The sequence below is a fragment of the Theropithecus gelada genome, chromosome 7b (genome assembly GCF_003255815.1).
Source record: "Theropithecus gelada isolate Dixy chromosome 7b, Tgel_1.0, whole genome shotgun sequence".
NCBI lineage: Eukaryota > Metazoa > Chordata > Mammalia > Primates > Cercopithecidae > Theropithecus > Theropithecus gelada.
The window spans coordinates 23,932,885-23,947,815 of record NC_037675.1 but is presented as its reverse complement, the minus strand read 5'-3'; the positions used below and the strand labels follow the sequence as shown (position 1 = coordinate 23,947,815).

General features: G+C 41.9%; 1 protein-coding gene across 1 annotated transcript; it reads right to left on the bottom strand.

The window, feature by feature from the left end:
• Positions 1 to 12,389: 12,389 nt before the first annotated feature.
• On the bottom strand, positions 12,390 to 14,547 carry LOC112628369 (olfactory receptor 49-like). Its single transcript, XM_025391128.1, has 2 exons — positions 14,496 to 14,547; positions 12,390 to 13,312 (listed from the first exon to the last, which is right to left on the bottom strand). The coding sequence occupies exons 1-2, from the start codon at positions 14,545 to 14,547 to the stop codon at positions 12,390 to 12,392; spliced, it is 975 nt and encodes a 324-aa protein (XP_025246913.1).
• Between the last annotated feature and the right edge of the window lie 384 nt (positions 14,548 to 14,931).

Sequence of the window (14,931 nt, the reverse complement as noted above, 5' to 3'; positions counted from 1 at the left end):
CTCCCAATATCACAGGGAGTGTACACCCCCCCTTTGATATTCTTTCTAATATCCACAGAAAAGAGGATGATCTTACTTCCTATATCGCAGGGGTTGTCCACCCTCCTTGTGATAGTGTTAATAATATTTAGAGGGAGGGACGATGATTTTACTGTCAATATCAGAAGGGGTGTATACCAACTATGTAATAGTGTTCCTAACATAGAGTGGAAGAGAGGATGATATTAATCCCAATATTGAAGAAGGTGTACACCCCTTCTGTGATATTGTTTTTATTACTCAGTGTGGGAGAGGATGATATTACTCTCAATATAGCGAGGGGTGTACACTCCCGCTGTGATATTGTTTTTAATATCCAGAAATGGAGAGGTTGATATTATTCCTAATATTGTGGAAGGTGTATACACACCCTGTGGTATTGTTCCTAATATCCAGGGAGAGAGACAATTATATTACTCCCAATTTCATAAGGGGTGTACACCCTTTTTGTGATATTGTTCCTAATATTTAGTGGAAAGAGAATTACTCCCAATATGGCAGTGGGTGTACACACTTTTTGTGATATTGTCCCTAATATCCAGGGGAAGAGAGGTTGATATTACTCTCCAAATTGCAGGTGTGTACACACCCCATGTGATACTGTTCCTAATATCCTGGAGGGGAGAGGATGATATTACTCCCAATATCGCAATGAGTGCACCCTTTGTGTGATATTGTTCCTAATATTTAGGGGAAAGAGATTGAGGTTACTGCCAGTATCACAGAAGGTGTAACCCCCTCCCCGTGATATTGTTCCTAATATCCAAAAAGAAAGAAGATGATATTACTCTCAATATCGCAGGAGGTGTACTCTTCCATTGTGATATTGTTCCTATATCTAAGGGAAGAGACGAAGATACTTCTGTCAATATTGCAGGGCATGTACACCCCCACCCCCCATGATATTGTTCCTAATATCCAGGTGGGGAGAGAATGATATTACTCCTAGTATCACAGGGGATGTACACCCTACCTGTGATATTACTTTTACTATCCAGGGAAGGAAAGGATAATATTCCTCTAAATATCATAGGAGGTGTACATCCCCTCTGTTATATGACCCCCAATATCCAGGATAGGAGAGGGTGATATTACACCCAATATTGCAGAAGGTGTACACAACTCTGTGATATTGTTCCTAAATAAATAGAGCGAAAGAGGATGATTATATTCCCAATATCACAGGGTGTGTAAACCCTTCCTTGGGATACTGTTTTTAATATCCAGGGGGAGGAGAGGATGATATTACTCCTAATAGTGCAGGGCGTGTACACCCCCCATGATATTGTTCCTAATATCTAGCAGGGGAAAGGATAATATTACTTCCAATATGGCAGAGGGTGTACACTCCCCGTGTGATATTGATTTTAATACCCAAAATGAAAAAGATGATATTATTCCCAATATTGCAGAGGGAGTACACTTCCCCCGGTAATATTATTCCCCATATCCAGAAGGGGAGAGGACTGTGTTACCTTCAATATCACAGAGGGTATACACGTCCCGGTGATATTGTTCCTAATATCAAGACAGAAAAGAGATGATGTAACTTCCTAAATCGCAGGGGGTGTATACCCTTCCTGTAATATTGTTCTTAATATCTAGAGGGGGAAAGGATGATATTACTCAAAATATTGCAGGGGTGTACACCCCCGCCCCATTATATAATTCTCAGTATCCACGGAAGGAAGAGGATGATATTACTCTCAATATCGCAGGGATGTACACTTTCGCTGCCATATTGTCCCTAATATTCAGGGAGGACGAGGATGATATTACCCCCAATATCACAGAAGGTGTACACCCCCCTGTGATATTGTTTGTAATATCCAGAGTAAAAGAGGATAATATTACTTCCATTATTTCAGGGAAGTGTCCACCCCCACCATATGGGGAGTAAATCACTCCCCTCTCCCCGCCTGAATATTACGAGCCACATGGCAGGGGGGTGTCCACCTCCAACCATATGGGGAGTAATATCTCCTTCCTTTCCCCCCGCCCCGAATATTAGGAGCCACATGGCAGGGGGTTGTCCCTCCCCCTCCCCCGCCATATGGGGAGTAATATCACCCCCCTCTCCTCTCCTGGATATTATGAGTCACATGGCAGGGGGATGTTTACCACCTGCCATATGGGGAGTAATATCACCCCCCTCTGCCTTTGTTGATATTATGAGCCACATGGCAGGGTGTTATCCACTCCCCGCCATATGGGGAATAATATCATTCCCCTCTCTCCCCTTGGATATTAGAAGCCACATGGCAGGGAGGTGTCCACCCCCTGCAGTATGGGGAGTAATATGACCTCCCTCTCTCCCTCTGGATATTATGAGCCACATGGCAGGGGGTGTCTACCCTCCGATATATGGGTAGTAATATCATTTTCTTCTCTCCCCTTGGTTATTACGAGCCATATGGCAGGGGGATTAACCAAACACCGCTTGTTCTCACTCATAAGTGGGAGTTGAACAACGAGAACACATGGACACAGGGAGGGGAAGGTCACACACCGAGGCCTGTCAGCGCATGGTGGGCTAAAGAAGGGAGAGCCGCCGGGCGCGGTGGCTCAAGCCTGTAATCCCAGCACTTTGGGAGGCCGAGACGGGCGGATCACGAGGTCAGGAGATCGAGACCATCCTGGCAAACACGGTGAAACCCCGTCTCTATTAAATACAAAAAAACTAGCCGGGCGAGGTGGCGGGCGCCTGTAGTCCCAGCTACTTGGGAGGCTGAGGCCGGAGAATGGCGTGAACCCGGGAGGCGGAGCTTGCAGTGAGCTGAGATCCGGCCACTGCACTCCAGCCTGGGTGACAGAGCGAGACTCCGTCTCAAAAAAAAAAAAAATAAATAAATAAAAAAAAAAAGAAGGGAGAGCCTTAAGAGAAATACCTAATGTGGATGACAGCTTGATGGGTGCAGCAAACCACCATGGCGCGTGTGTATCTATGTAACAAACCTGTACATTCTGCACATGTATCCCAGAACTTTAAGTATGTATACTCATATACATATATATATATAAATATATATATTTATTTCATAAATAATGCATACCCAACACTTAGCACAGGGCTGACCATAGAGTGAGCAGTCTCATAATGTTAGCTGTTTTCATTTTTTCCTTTGTGTCTGAAACTCTAGTAGGTTAATAAGAAGTAAGGGTAGATTTGGAGGCTGGGTGTGGTGGCTCACGCCTGTAGTCCCAGTACTTTGAAGGCAGGCAGATTACTAGGTCAAGAGATTGAGACTGTCCTGGCCAACATGGTGAAACCCCGTCTCTACTAAAAATACAAAAATCAGCTGGGCATTGTGGCGAGCACCTGTAATCGCAGCTACTCAGGAGGCTGAGGCAGGAAAATCGCTTGAACCTGGGAGGCGGAGGTTGCAGTGAGCTGAGATGGCAACATTTCATGCCAGCCTGGTAACAGAGCGAGACTCCTTCCAAAAAAAAAAAAAAAAAAATTGGAGAAAAGAGAATGAGTTTTAAGGCAATATGAAATTAAATAAAAAGTTTTAAAATTATAATAATATTATCAGCTTATTATGGAAAGTTCAGGAAATACAGGGAAATAGAATTTAAAAAATTATTCATATCCTCACAAAGACTACTTCTATTAAGATTTTGATGGCCAAGTGTGGTGGCTCATGCCTACAATCCCAGCATTTTGGGAGACTGAAGCGGGCAGATCACCTGAGGTAAGGAGTTCAAGACCAGCCTGACCAACATGGTGAAACCCTGTATCTACTAAAATACAAAGCTAGCCCATTGTGGTGGAGCATGTCTGTAGTCCCTGCTCTCCAGAGGTAGGAGAATTGCTTGTATCTGGAAGGTGTAGGTTTCAGTGAGCCCAGATCCTGTCACTGCACTATAGCCTGGGCAACAAGAGTGAAACTCCAACTCAGAAACAAACAAACAAACAAACAAACAAAAAACTTGTCTGGACAAATCCCAGGATGTGGTGGCTCACACCTGTGATCCCAGCACTTTGGGAGGCTGAAGCAGGCAGATCACTTGAAGCCAGTAGTTTGAGACAAGCCTGGACAGCATGATGAAACCCTGTCTCAAAAACAAACAAACAAAAATACAGGCATAGTGGCTTTTGCCTGTAATCCCAGCAGTTCTGAACTGTTCATGTTATTACAAACTTTCTGTTATTATTTGGCTGATATTTTTTGAGAATTACATGTACTATGAAACTGACATATAGAGGGAAGAGAGAGCATACATTTGTGAACCAGGTATTATGCTTAATACTGTTGGATAATTTCCTCAGTAATAACAAATAATAATAATAATAAATGCTTAGTTTCAGAATTGCTCATCGGTTCAATTTTAATTTTAGGGAATGTATCTTTCCCTTTTTTTTTTTTTTTGAGACAGAGTTTTGCTTTTGTTGCGCAGGCTGGAGTGCAATGGCATGATCTTGGCTCACTGCAACCTCCTCCTCCCAGGTTTAAGCAATTCTCCTGCCTCAGCCCCCTGAGTAGCTGGAATTACAGGCGCATGCCACCAGTACAGCTAATTTTGTATTTTTAGTAGAGACAGGGTTTACCATGTTGGTCAGGCTGGTCTTGAACTCTTGACATCAGGTGATCCACCCGCCTTGGCCTCCCAAAGTGCTGGGATTACAGGCGTGAGCCACCATATTCGACCTGTAACTCTGAAAGTTTCCTCTTCAAAGTTTCTCTTTTTGTTAAAGAACAAATCATCTATAAGGAGCACCCTTTCCGCAGAAAGTAAAATTGCCTTGCTGAGAAAACTTTTTATCTAAATACTGATTTTTCTTTGTGGTAGCGAGGAACAAGCATTCTGTTTCTGAATAAACATTTTACTTATAACAAAAAGCTTAGGAAAAGCCTCATGGATTCTGTGACTCACCAGCTGAACTTGAGTCAGGATATTGAGAATGAAGAAAAAGTCAAAGAAGTCAGTTGTGCCATAGCCTGCCAGTGGACATCTTAAAACAGACCACAGTCTTCTAGGCAGAGTGTCAGGAAGAACCAGATTCCCTTCTCCCATTCCAAAAATTGCACCAAGCAGTTTACCTCACTAACTACCAGGCAAGGTGCTTGATTGTCTTTCCAGATGGTTCAGATGATGGAAAATCCTGGTTTTCACTAGAAGCTCCTGTGTCTGCAGTTTTGCCTGAGGACTACACTTCTTGGGGGGCTCACAGGGTGTTCAAAGTGAAAGAAGCTCCAGAGCTGTAACATGGTCATCACACGTCGTGGACATAGGCAAGTCTTGTCATCTTTGTCTTGCATGTATTGCCAAACTTCCATGTTTTTCAACAACCAGTCTTCCTTAACAATTTCCCCTGACTCTGTTGCCACCAACACATGCCCAGGTCTCTTCAGAAATGAGCTATGTATTCCCCAGACCTTCTGGGTTCATCAATTTCTTAGGAAGCTGCTCCTGCTCCTGTCCCAAAGTACCAATGCTGGACCACTTTTCCAGGAAAAAGGATGTAGAAATCTAATTATTCCTCCTCTCCCATATTAAGAGAGAGACAGACCTCAATTGATGCAGATTCCTCTGACTCACATTCAGTTGGTCTTAAGAGGCTTCTGGCTAATGGTTCATGCCCTTCCAGGGCTGTGGGACCCCTAGAGGATTGTGAGGGTAAATTATTCAGGGCAGGCTCCATGTCTCTGCAGACCTGGCATCAGACCTGGACTGTTTGGGGTTCTATTTGATCCCCATGGAAACTCAAAGATACACAAAGGTACACAGCTCACACTGATCTCATCTGGAGAGTCTCCCTTTTCTCTTGCTGGATGGAGCTGTGGTTCCCTGGAGATTCATTACCATTAGAGTAACAGGGAGCCAGGGTGGTCCCTCACCTCTTACTTTCCTCAACTTTGGGATTGAAAGTTTACATTGTTCTGATCAAAAAACACAGAAACTTCCAATGAAGTTTAATTGTAACAAAGAAACACAATTGTTAAAGCATTCAAATACTTTTCTTGGGTGCTTATTGTGTGGCAGGTACTGCTGTAGATGCTGGAGACATAAAGGCAGAATACTGTGGGGAAGACAGACACTAAAACAATCACACAAATAATTATCACTGTGACTAGAGTTCTGAGGAAGAGCCCATAAGAGATCCTGATCCGGACTGGAGGATGAGTGTCTTAGTCTGCTTGGGCTGTTATAACAAAATATTAAATACTACAACTGGGTGGCTTAAACAACAGAGGCTTGTTTCTCACAGCTCTCGAGGCTGGAAACTCCCAAGGTCAAGGTGCCAGCTGGTTTGGTGTCTGGTGAGGGTCCGCTTCCTGGTTCGCAGATGATCACCTTCTTCTTCTTTTTTTTTTTTTTTAGACAGAGTCTCACTCTCACCCAGGCTGGGGTGCAATGGTTCGATCTTGGCTCACTGCAACCTCTGTCTCCCGGGTTCAAGCGATTCTCCTGCCTCAGCCTGCTGAGTGGCTGGGATTACAGGTGCACACCACCATGCCTGGCCAATTTTTTGTATTTTTTAATACAGACGGGGTTTCACCGTGTTGCCCAGCCTGGTCTTGAACTCCTGAGCTCAGGCAATCCACCTGCCTTGGCCTCCCAAAGTGCTAGGATTACAGGCGTGAGCCAGATGACTACCTTCTTGCTGTATCTTCACATGGTGGAGAGAGCATGGGCTCTGTTTCCTTTGTCTTCCTATGAGGGCACCAATCTCATCATGGGGCCTCTGCCTTCATGACCTCATTTACACCTAATTACCTTCTAAAGGCCCCATCTCCAAATACCACGGCATTAAGGATTAGGGCTTCAACATATGAATTTTGGTGTCACAAACGTTCAGTCCATAACAATAAGGGAAGATGTTTCTGATGATGTTGTATTAAGCTGAGACTTGAAGAATGAGTTGGAGTATGGGGACTAATTAATCATTTATTGAACACACATTTCTTGAGCACCTACTATGTGCTAGGCATTGTACTATATATATATGCACTGAGGATGACTATGAGTGGCAAATGAAACAGACATGTTGCCCTATCCCTATGGAGCTTACTCTCCATTGGTGGAATCAGGTAAGGAGACCTCGGGACAGTTCCCATATTGGTCCTTGGTCCATTTAAGCTAAAACTACTTTGTAATCCCACTGTCTTTCTTTGGTCACCAAAGTGTTTTTAGACCAGATAAAACCTGTAGACCTTCAATAGAAAACTGGCTGATAGAAGTTGATGGCAATAAGAGGTATGATTTCAGGGGCCAATACTGTGTTTAAAACGGCACATTAGTGACTGGGTTTCAGATATCTGTTTTTAAAAAATTAGTGTGTTAATTTGGCTAGGGTGCCCCTCCCTGGGTGTCTGGCTATCCTTGATATGGCAGGGTGGTTAGGGTTGGCAGCCTGCCTCCTAAACAGCTTGTCACCTTGTGTCAATGGCTTGCATAGTCACCGTACTCCTGGTGAGAGTCACAACTACATAGTGACCTATTGGAAAGAGGCCCAGAGAGCTGAACAGATGTGAGTAGGGAGTGCATGTGGCACACACAGATTGCACCTACTGGGACCTGCTTTTAGAAGTTGTATTTCTTCTACTCTGTGCCCTGGCTAGAAAAAAACCAAAATGAATGAATGAATGAATGACTAAATAAGTAAATAGTATTTCTCCTCTGTCCAGAGTAGTAAAGTCCTGGCTTTCTGAGCCCTGTGGCTCTCAGGTCATGATCACCCCTCTGTGGACACCTGCTGTGGGATAGTGAAAAATGGAAACTCCCCTGTGTGACTAAGAATCCTTGCTTGTCTTCCCCATTGGTTCTTGAGGCGGTCAGTTTTATGACAATACACTTCTTGAAGACCCCTCTTTGCTATAAATTAAACAATGAGAACGAGGGTTGGATAGTGGGACAACAATCCTAATGCCACTGGAAACTGTTGTGAAGAGTTCCTTACCCCAGTCAACATGCATATCCCAAGTTTTGTGTGCCCACAATGTAGATACCTAAAAAGAACTGACCCTGCCACTTCCTAAGTCAGCTTCTCCTACTGACTGCTCCATTTCTGTGATATCAACATCTTCCTAATTACCTAGACTCAATACCTGGGGATCTCTTTCAAGTATGTTTTTTCTTCCAATCATTTTCTTTCATTACCCAAGCCCTATCAGGTCTGACTGCAATATCTCTTCATACTTTTTCTTGTTAGATTGCCATGGGTACTAAAGTATTTCCTTTACATTTTTGTTTTACTTTTTTATTACAGAAATTTTAAACATGTACAAAAGTAGACAGATTGGCAGGGCGCAGTGTCTCATGCCTGTAATCCCAGTACTTTGGGAGGATCACCTGAGGTCGTGAGTTTGAGACTAGCCTGGCCAATATGGTGAAACCCTGTCTCTACTAAAAATACAAAAATTAGCCGGGCATGCCGGCACGTGCCTGTAATCCCAGCTACTCAGGAGGCTGAGGCAAGAGTATCGCTTGAACCTGGGAGGCGGAGGTTGCAGTGAGCCGTGATTGTGCCACTGCACGGCAGCCTGGGTGACAGACCAATACTCCATCTCAAAAAAAAAAAAAAGTAGACATATTTTGTAATAAACCTCCATATATCAATGTAGTCATCACCCAGCTTTAACAATGACCAAGTCATACCTGTTTCACCTAGACCACCACCAACTCCCCTCCTCCTTTCACTATTCTGAAGCAAATCCCAGACATCATATCATTTTCTCTGTAAATATTTTAGTATGTATTAAAGCAAGAGTAATTTTTAAAGTATAAATTTACTTTTAAAAACTGAAAATGCTTCATTAATTATTAAGAGCTGTTATTTTTATTTTTATTGTTTTAACTATTAACATGATTGGACATCTTTTAATTTATTTATTGGCCCTTTAAATTTGCTTTTTTTCTGAAGTGTCTATGCATATCTTTACCTCATTTGTTCATCAGATTGTTTGTCTTTGTAAATTATGGATAATAAACCTTTATTTGTAATATGTATTCTCTACTCCACCCTCTTCCTATATACCCATTCAAACCCGTTCATGTAGTTATATTTCCTTGACCCCTGATGAAATCTAGGACAAGTCTAGTGATTTTTCTGGTCACTCCTATATAATTTTAAAAGTCCTCTATTAACTATCAGTCCATAGAATAGTGTTATTAAACTGTCCAATTCTATGTAATTATTAAAATTCTGAACTTCATTTAAAGTTAAAACTTACTCTTTCCTCCACCTAGAGCTTGTTTCAGGCAAGACGTCTTCAGAGAGAAGTGGTGTGTGTTGTTGGCCTTATCTGTCTTGACTGCAAGCACATCTGCCCCTTACCTGTGACTTCTCCCTCCCTCAGGGCTATGTAGATGGGGGAGAGGTGGCAGGTAGGAGATGGAGAACCAAGAGGAAATGGAAGGTTGCATGGACAAAGGTGGTACTGGTGGTAGTGGTAAGAAATAGTAGGGTTCTGTATATACTTTGAAGGTATAACCCACATAATTTGCTAATGGATTGGTTGTAGGATATTGGAGAAAGAGGCGAGTCAAAAATTACATAGTTTTGGGTTTTTATTGATCTGAGATCTGTATTTTTATTGTGGTAAAAAATACATGACATAAAATGTATTATTTTAAGCATTTTTAACTATTCAGTTAAAAGGCACTAAGTAAATTCACATTGTTGGGCAATCATCACCAGTATCTATCTCAAGAACTTTTTTATCATCCCAAACTGAAACTCTGGACATGGGCAAATCACCTGAAGACCAGCCTGGCCATCATGGTGAAACCACATCTCTACTAAAAATACAAAAATTAGTCTGGCATAGTGGTGTGTGTCTGTAATTTCAGCTACTCAGGAGGCTGAGGCACAAGAATCACTTGATCCTGGGAAGCAGAGGTTGCAGTGAGCTGAGACCACACCATGCATTCCAGCCTGGGAGATAGAGTGAGACTCTATCTTTAAAAAAAAAAAAAAAAATCGAGACCAAACTGAAACTCTATACCCATTAAACAATAAATCCTCCATTCCTCCTTGACCTGGGTCCTGGTAACCACCATTCTACTTTCTTCTCTGAAATTGACTATTCTAGGTAACTCATATAAGTATAGTTATACAATATTTCTGTGATTGGTTTATTTCACATTGTATAATGTTTTCTAGGCTCATCTGTGATTTAATATTTGTTTATTACAGATAGTATGCATCAGAATTTCATTCCTTTTAAGGCTAAGTAATATTCCACTGTACGTATATGTCACATTTTATTTTTCCATTCATCTGTTGTTGAACATTTTTTTAAACCACCTTTTGGCTATTGTGAATAATGATGCTGTGAACACAGGTGTACAAAGATCTATTCAAGCCCCTGCTTTCAATTCTTTTGGGTACTAACACAGAAATAAAATGGCTGGATTTTACGGCACATCTATGTTTAATTGTTTTAGGAACCACCATCCTGTTTTCCACAGTGACTGTATCACTTTACATTTCCACCAGCAATGTGCATATGAAAGAGTTCTAATTTCTTTACATTTTTTTCCAGTCTTATAAGAAAGTCTAGATGATTTCTGTACCTTCTTTTCTCCTTTCTTTCTTTTTCTTTCTCTCTCTCTCTCTTTTTTTTTTTGAGACAGGGTCTTGCTCTGTCACCCAGGCTGGAGTGCAGTGGTGCAATCATGGCTCTCCGTAGCCTCAAACTCCTGGGCATAAGCAATTCTCTCACCTCAGCTTCCTGAGTAGCTGGGACCACAGGGACACACCACCATGGCCAGCTAATTTTTGTAGTTTTTTTTTGTAGAGATGGGGTCTCACTGTGTTGCCCAGTTGCCCAGGCTGGTCTTGAATGCCTGGCCTCAAATGATCCTCCTGTCTTTGCCTTCCAAGGAGTTAGGATTACAGGGATGAACCACTGTAATTCTAACTCCTTGGAAGTGGCCACTCCACATTCTTGACAACATTTTTTATTTTCTGTTTTTTTTTTAATTAAAAAAATAGCCATCCTAATTGGTGTGAAGTGGTATCTCATTGTGGTTCTGATTTGCATTGCCCTAATGTTTAAGTGATGTTGCACTTTTCGTATACTTATGGACCATTTGTAGAATCAGGTTGTTTGCTTTTTGTTTTTGAGTTATAGTAGATATGTAATCTGATCTTGAGGTTTTTCTATAGTAGTTTGTCTAATCAAGTTTTCCATTTCTCCTTAGGTCAGTTGAAAAAAATTTTTTGTCTGGGAAAATTTCCTCTTGGTTTTCAAATTGGTTGTTGAAGAGTTACATGTGATATTTTCTTACACATTATCATTTTCTACCCTGAATTATATTATTTGCATACTTCATATTGTCTTTGTTAGATTTCATATTCTTCAAAGGTATAGATTATTATCTACCAGACCACACATTTACTTGAACATGACTTTCGTGTAATAATTACTTTGGAAGAATTAATGTTAATTGATTTGGTTACTTATTTACTATTTGTTCATTTATGGATATGACTTATCTTTGTTTTCAGCAATAGTGAATATCTTGGTAATAAATTGCAATAAGTTAAACACTGTATTTAACTTTAAAATTTAAAATACCATTTTGAATATGAAATCTTCAAAAATACTTTTGTTGTTAACTGGTATAAAATAAAATAAAAAAGGGAATGGGAAAGTAGGATTATAATTAGAGGAAAGGAAGGAACATTTATTGAGGACCAGACACTATTTAAGGAATTTTACATAGAATATCTCATTAGACTTTTATTATAATTATTTGAAATGGCCATTGTCATCCTCATTTCATAGATGAGAAAACTGGGGCTAAGAGAGGTAATATAACTAGTATATGAAAGAGCCTTTATCAATAAAAATGAGGAATTTCTAGGAATTTAAATACTAAAAGAGCATAAATAGCTTATATGCAAAGATATTAGCTTTAGCATTTTTGATGTCTCACTAATATATTTCCGTAACAGGATTATCAGTGTTAAATGAGGACAGTACTAATAGATAACTGTTCTTTCCCCTGAGGATGTTGGAGAAACAGACACAAAACAATCAATCATCACACAAGTAATTTTTAAGAATCTATATGGTCTATGACAATGGATTGACACTTGAGACTTATAGTAAGTTACAGAGCTAGTTTCTGCTTTCAAAGAACTTCTATTTTGTTGGAAGCCACGTAGATACAGATGGAATGAACAGAAATATTCAAATCCACTAATTAATAGTGCCAGAGAGTCCAAAGAGTTTATGCTGAATGGCATAGTGACTGATCCCATAGAAACATATCATGTACAAACATATCATCGGGGCTTTTTCTGAATGGGAAAGGCTCAGTTGTTTCAAGGGGCCTATATTCTCTTAGGTTGTCTGGGGATACTGAGCTTCAGTTTTTTTTGTTACACAGCTTTATAAGAGGAGCTTGCTCACCTGCTCCCTAAACACCTGCTTCACCTGTTTGTTCTTCAGGGTGTAGATGAAGGGATTGAGCATCGGGGTCACCACGGTGTTAAGCAATGCCACCACCTTGTTCCTGTCTTCCTTCTGGTCACTTTTGCCTGACCGGATATACATGACGATGCAGCTGCCATAGAAGAGAGACATGACGATGTGGGAGGAGCAGGTGGAGAAGGCTTTCTGCTTCTCTTTGTTTAAGGGGATGTGCAGAACGGATGTGGCCATCACGGACAGAGTGCCCAGTAAGCTGATGTTGGCTATAACAAAACCCAGGAGCTCTATCAGAGTTGTGTCTGCACGAATGAGTTCCAGGAGGGGAAAGTTGTCACAGAAGAAATGGTTAATGATGTTGGGGCCACAGAATGGCTGCTGAAGGACGAGGAAACTCGGAACAATGATGAGAAGGAATCCTGTCATCCACGAGCAGAGGACTAGCTGGACACAGACCCTTTGGCACATGGTGGTGGCATAACGCAAAGGGTTACATATGGCCACGTACCTGTCAAAGGACATCACCGCCAGGAGGAAAAACTCTGTGGTACCCAACAAAAAATAGAGGAAACTTTGCAGGAAGCAGCCTGGGAGGGAGATGGTCTTGTATCCTGTGAGGATGTTGGTTAGCACCTTGGGGAAGATGACTGACGTGAACCAGATCTCCAGGACAGCAACGTTGCGGAGGAAGTAGTACATGGGTGTGTGGAGGCGCCTGTTCATGAGGGTGATGACCACGATAAGCAGGTTCCCCAGCAGTGTGAGGAGGTAGGTCAGGAGGAGCCCCAGGAAGATGAGCATCTGCAGCTCACAGGCCTCTGAGAGCCCCGGCAGGACAAACTCGGTGACGGTGGTGCGGTTCCCGATGGCTCCTCTGACCTCTGCTGGGGAGGGCCGATCAAAGGTGTTCAGCAACAGGAATCGTTATGTTGGGGACCTGAGGACAACCTGGAACTGAAAGGAGACGGGGCTGAAAGTGCTTTATTTCTGTGAAGGACGTATCTTCCCACTACTGACTACTCAGGCTTATCTGCAGAGCCTCTGGGGTTACCTGTTTCATGTATGCTTTCTGGTGCATCTGTGTGTTAGACGAGAGAGTGGTGATGTGCAAGGTGGTCCAATTAAGGTTCAGAACCAAAATGTATCCTTTCTTACTTTTTGTAACCAAAACTTTTATCCTGATTTCTCAATGAATCCCTTTGCCTATACTAATATTACCTGCTTTCAATAACTTTTGTTCTTGTGTTTACACCAATATTGGATCTTCATCCATAAAGAGTTCATATTCGAGGGTGTTGCTGTTTAAACATTGCCAGGATCTTTGATACCTTTCACTAGTTTTTGGATTAATAAAAAAGAGTAGAGGAAATCTGTGAGAGAAAAGCAAGACTCTCACAAATCAAATAAGGAAAAATCCAAGTAGCATCTGCATAAATCAACACTCCTTAATGGGAGTTTGATATTCAACATTCTTTTTTTTTTTTTTGAGACGGAGTCTCGCTCTGTCACCCGGGCTGGAGTGCTGTGGCCGGATCTCAGCTCACTGCAAGCTCCGCCTCCCGGGTTTACGCCATTCTCCTGCCTCAGCCTCCCGAGTAGCTGGGACTACAGGCGCCCGCCACCTTGCCCGGCTAAGTTTTTTTGTATTTTTTAGTAGAGACGGGGTTTCACCGTGTCAGCCAGGATGGTCTCGATCTCCTGACCTCGTGATCCGCCCGTCTCGGCCTCCCAAAGTGCTGGGATTACAGGCTTGAGCCACCCCGCCCGGCAACCATTTTTTTTTTTTTTTTGAGATGGGGTTTCGCTCTTTTTGCCCAGGCTGGAGTGCAATGGCACAATCTCAGCTCACCGCAACCTCTGCCTCCTGGGTTCAAGGAATTCTCCTGCCTCAGCCTCTCGAGTAGCTGGGATTACAGGCATGCGCCACCATGCCTGGCTAATTTTTGTATTTTCAGTAGGGACGGGGTTTCTCCATGTTGATCAGGCTGGTCTTGAACTCCCGACCTCAGGTGATCCACCCGCCTCGGCCTCCCAAAGTGCTGGGATTACAGGCGTGAGCCACCATACCTGGCCGATATTCAACATTCTTAATGATCTGTTCCCAAGGTTCTTCTTTCATTATATCCTTCCACAAACTCTGAGCTTTGGATATAATAGATTCTTTGCAATATTTTGATTTTTTATCCATTTTCACACAACTGTGTGTTTGCTCATGGCACTCTTTCAGTTTGGAATCATCAGCCTTTCAAGTCCTATTTATCCTTTAAGTCTTTCCTCAATAAATGCTTTCTTTTCTATAAAGCCTTCTCTTCCAAATAAATGTCTTTCCTCTGTACCTCTCGTAATTTTATTATATATCACCTTATTTTTATTGTATTGTTATAGTTGTTTTTGACTTCTTGCTCACTGAGTCAATAATTTCTTTATTAACCTTTGTATTTTCTACAGTAATTAAAACAAGTTTCTTGAAGTAATCAGCTTTAACAGACGTTTATTGAATGAG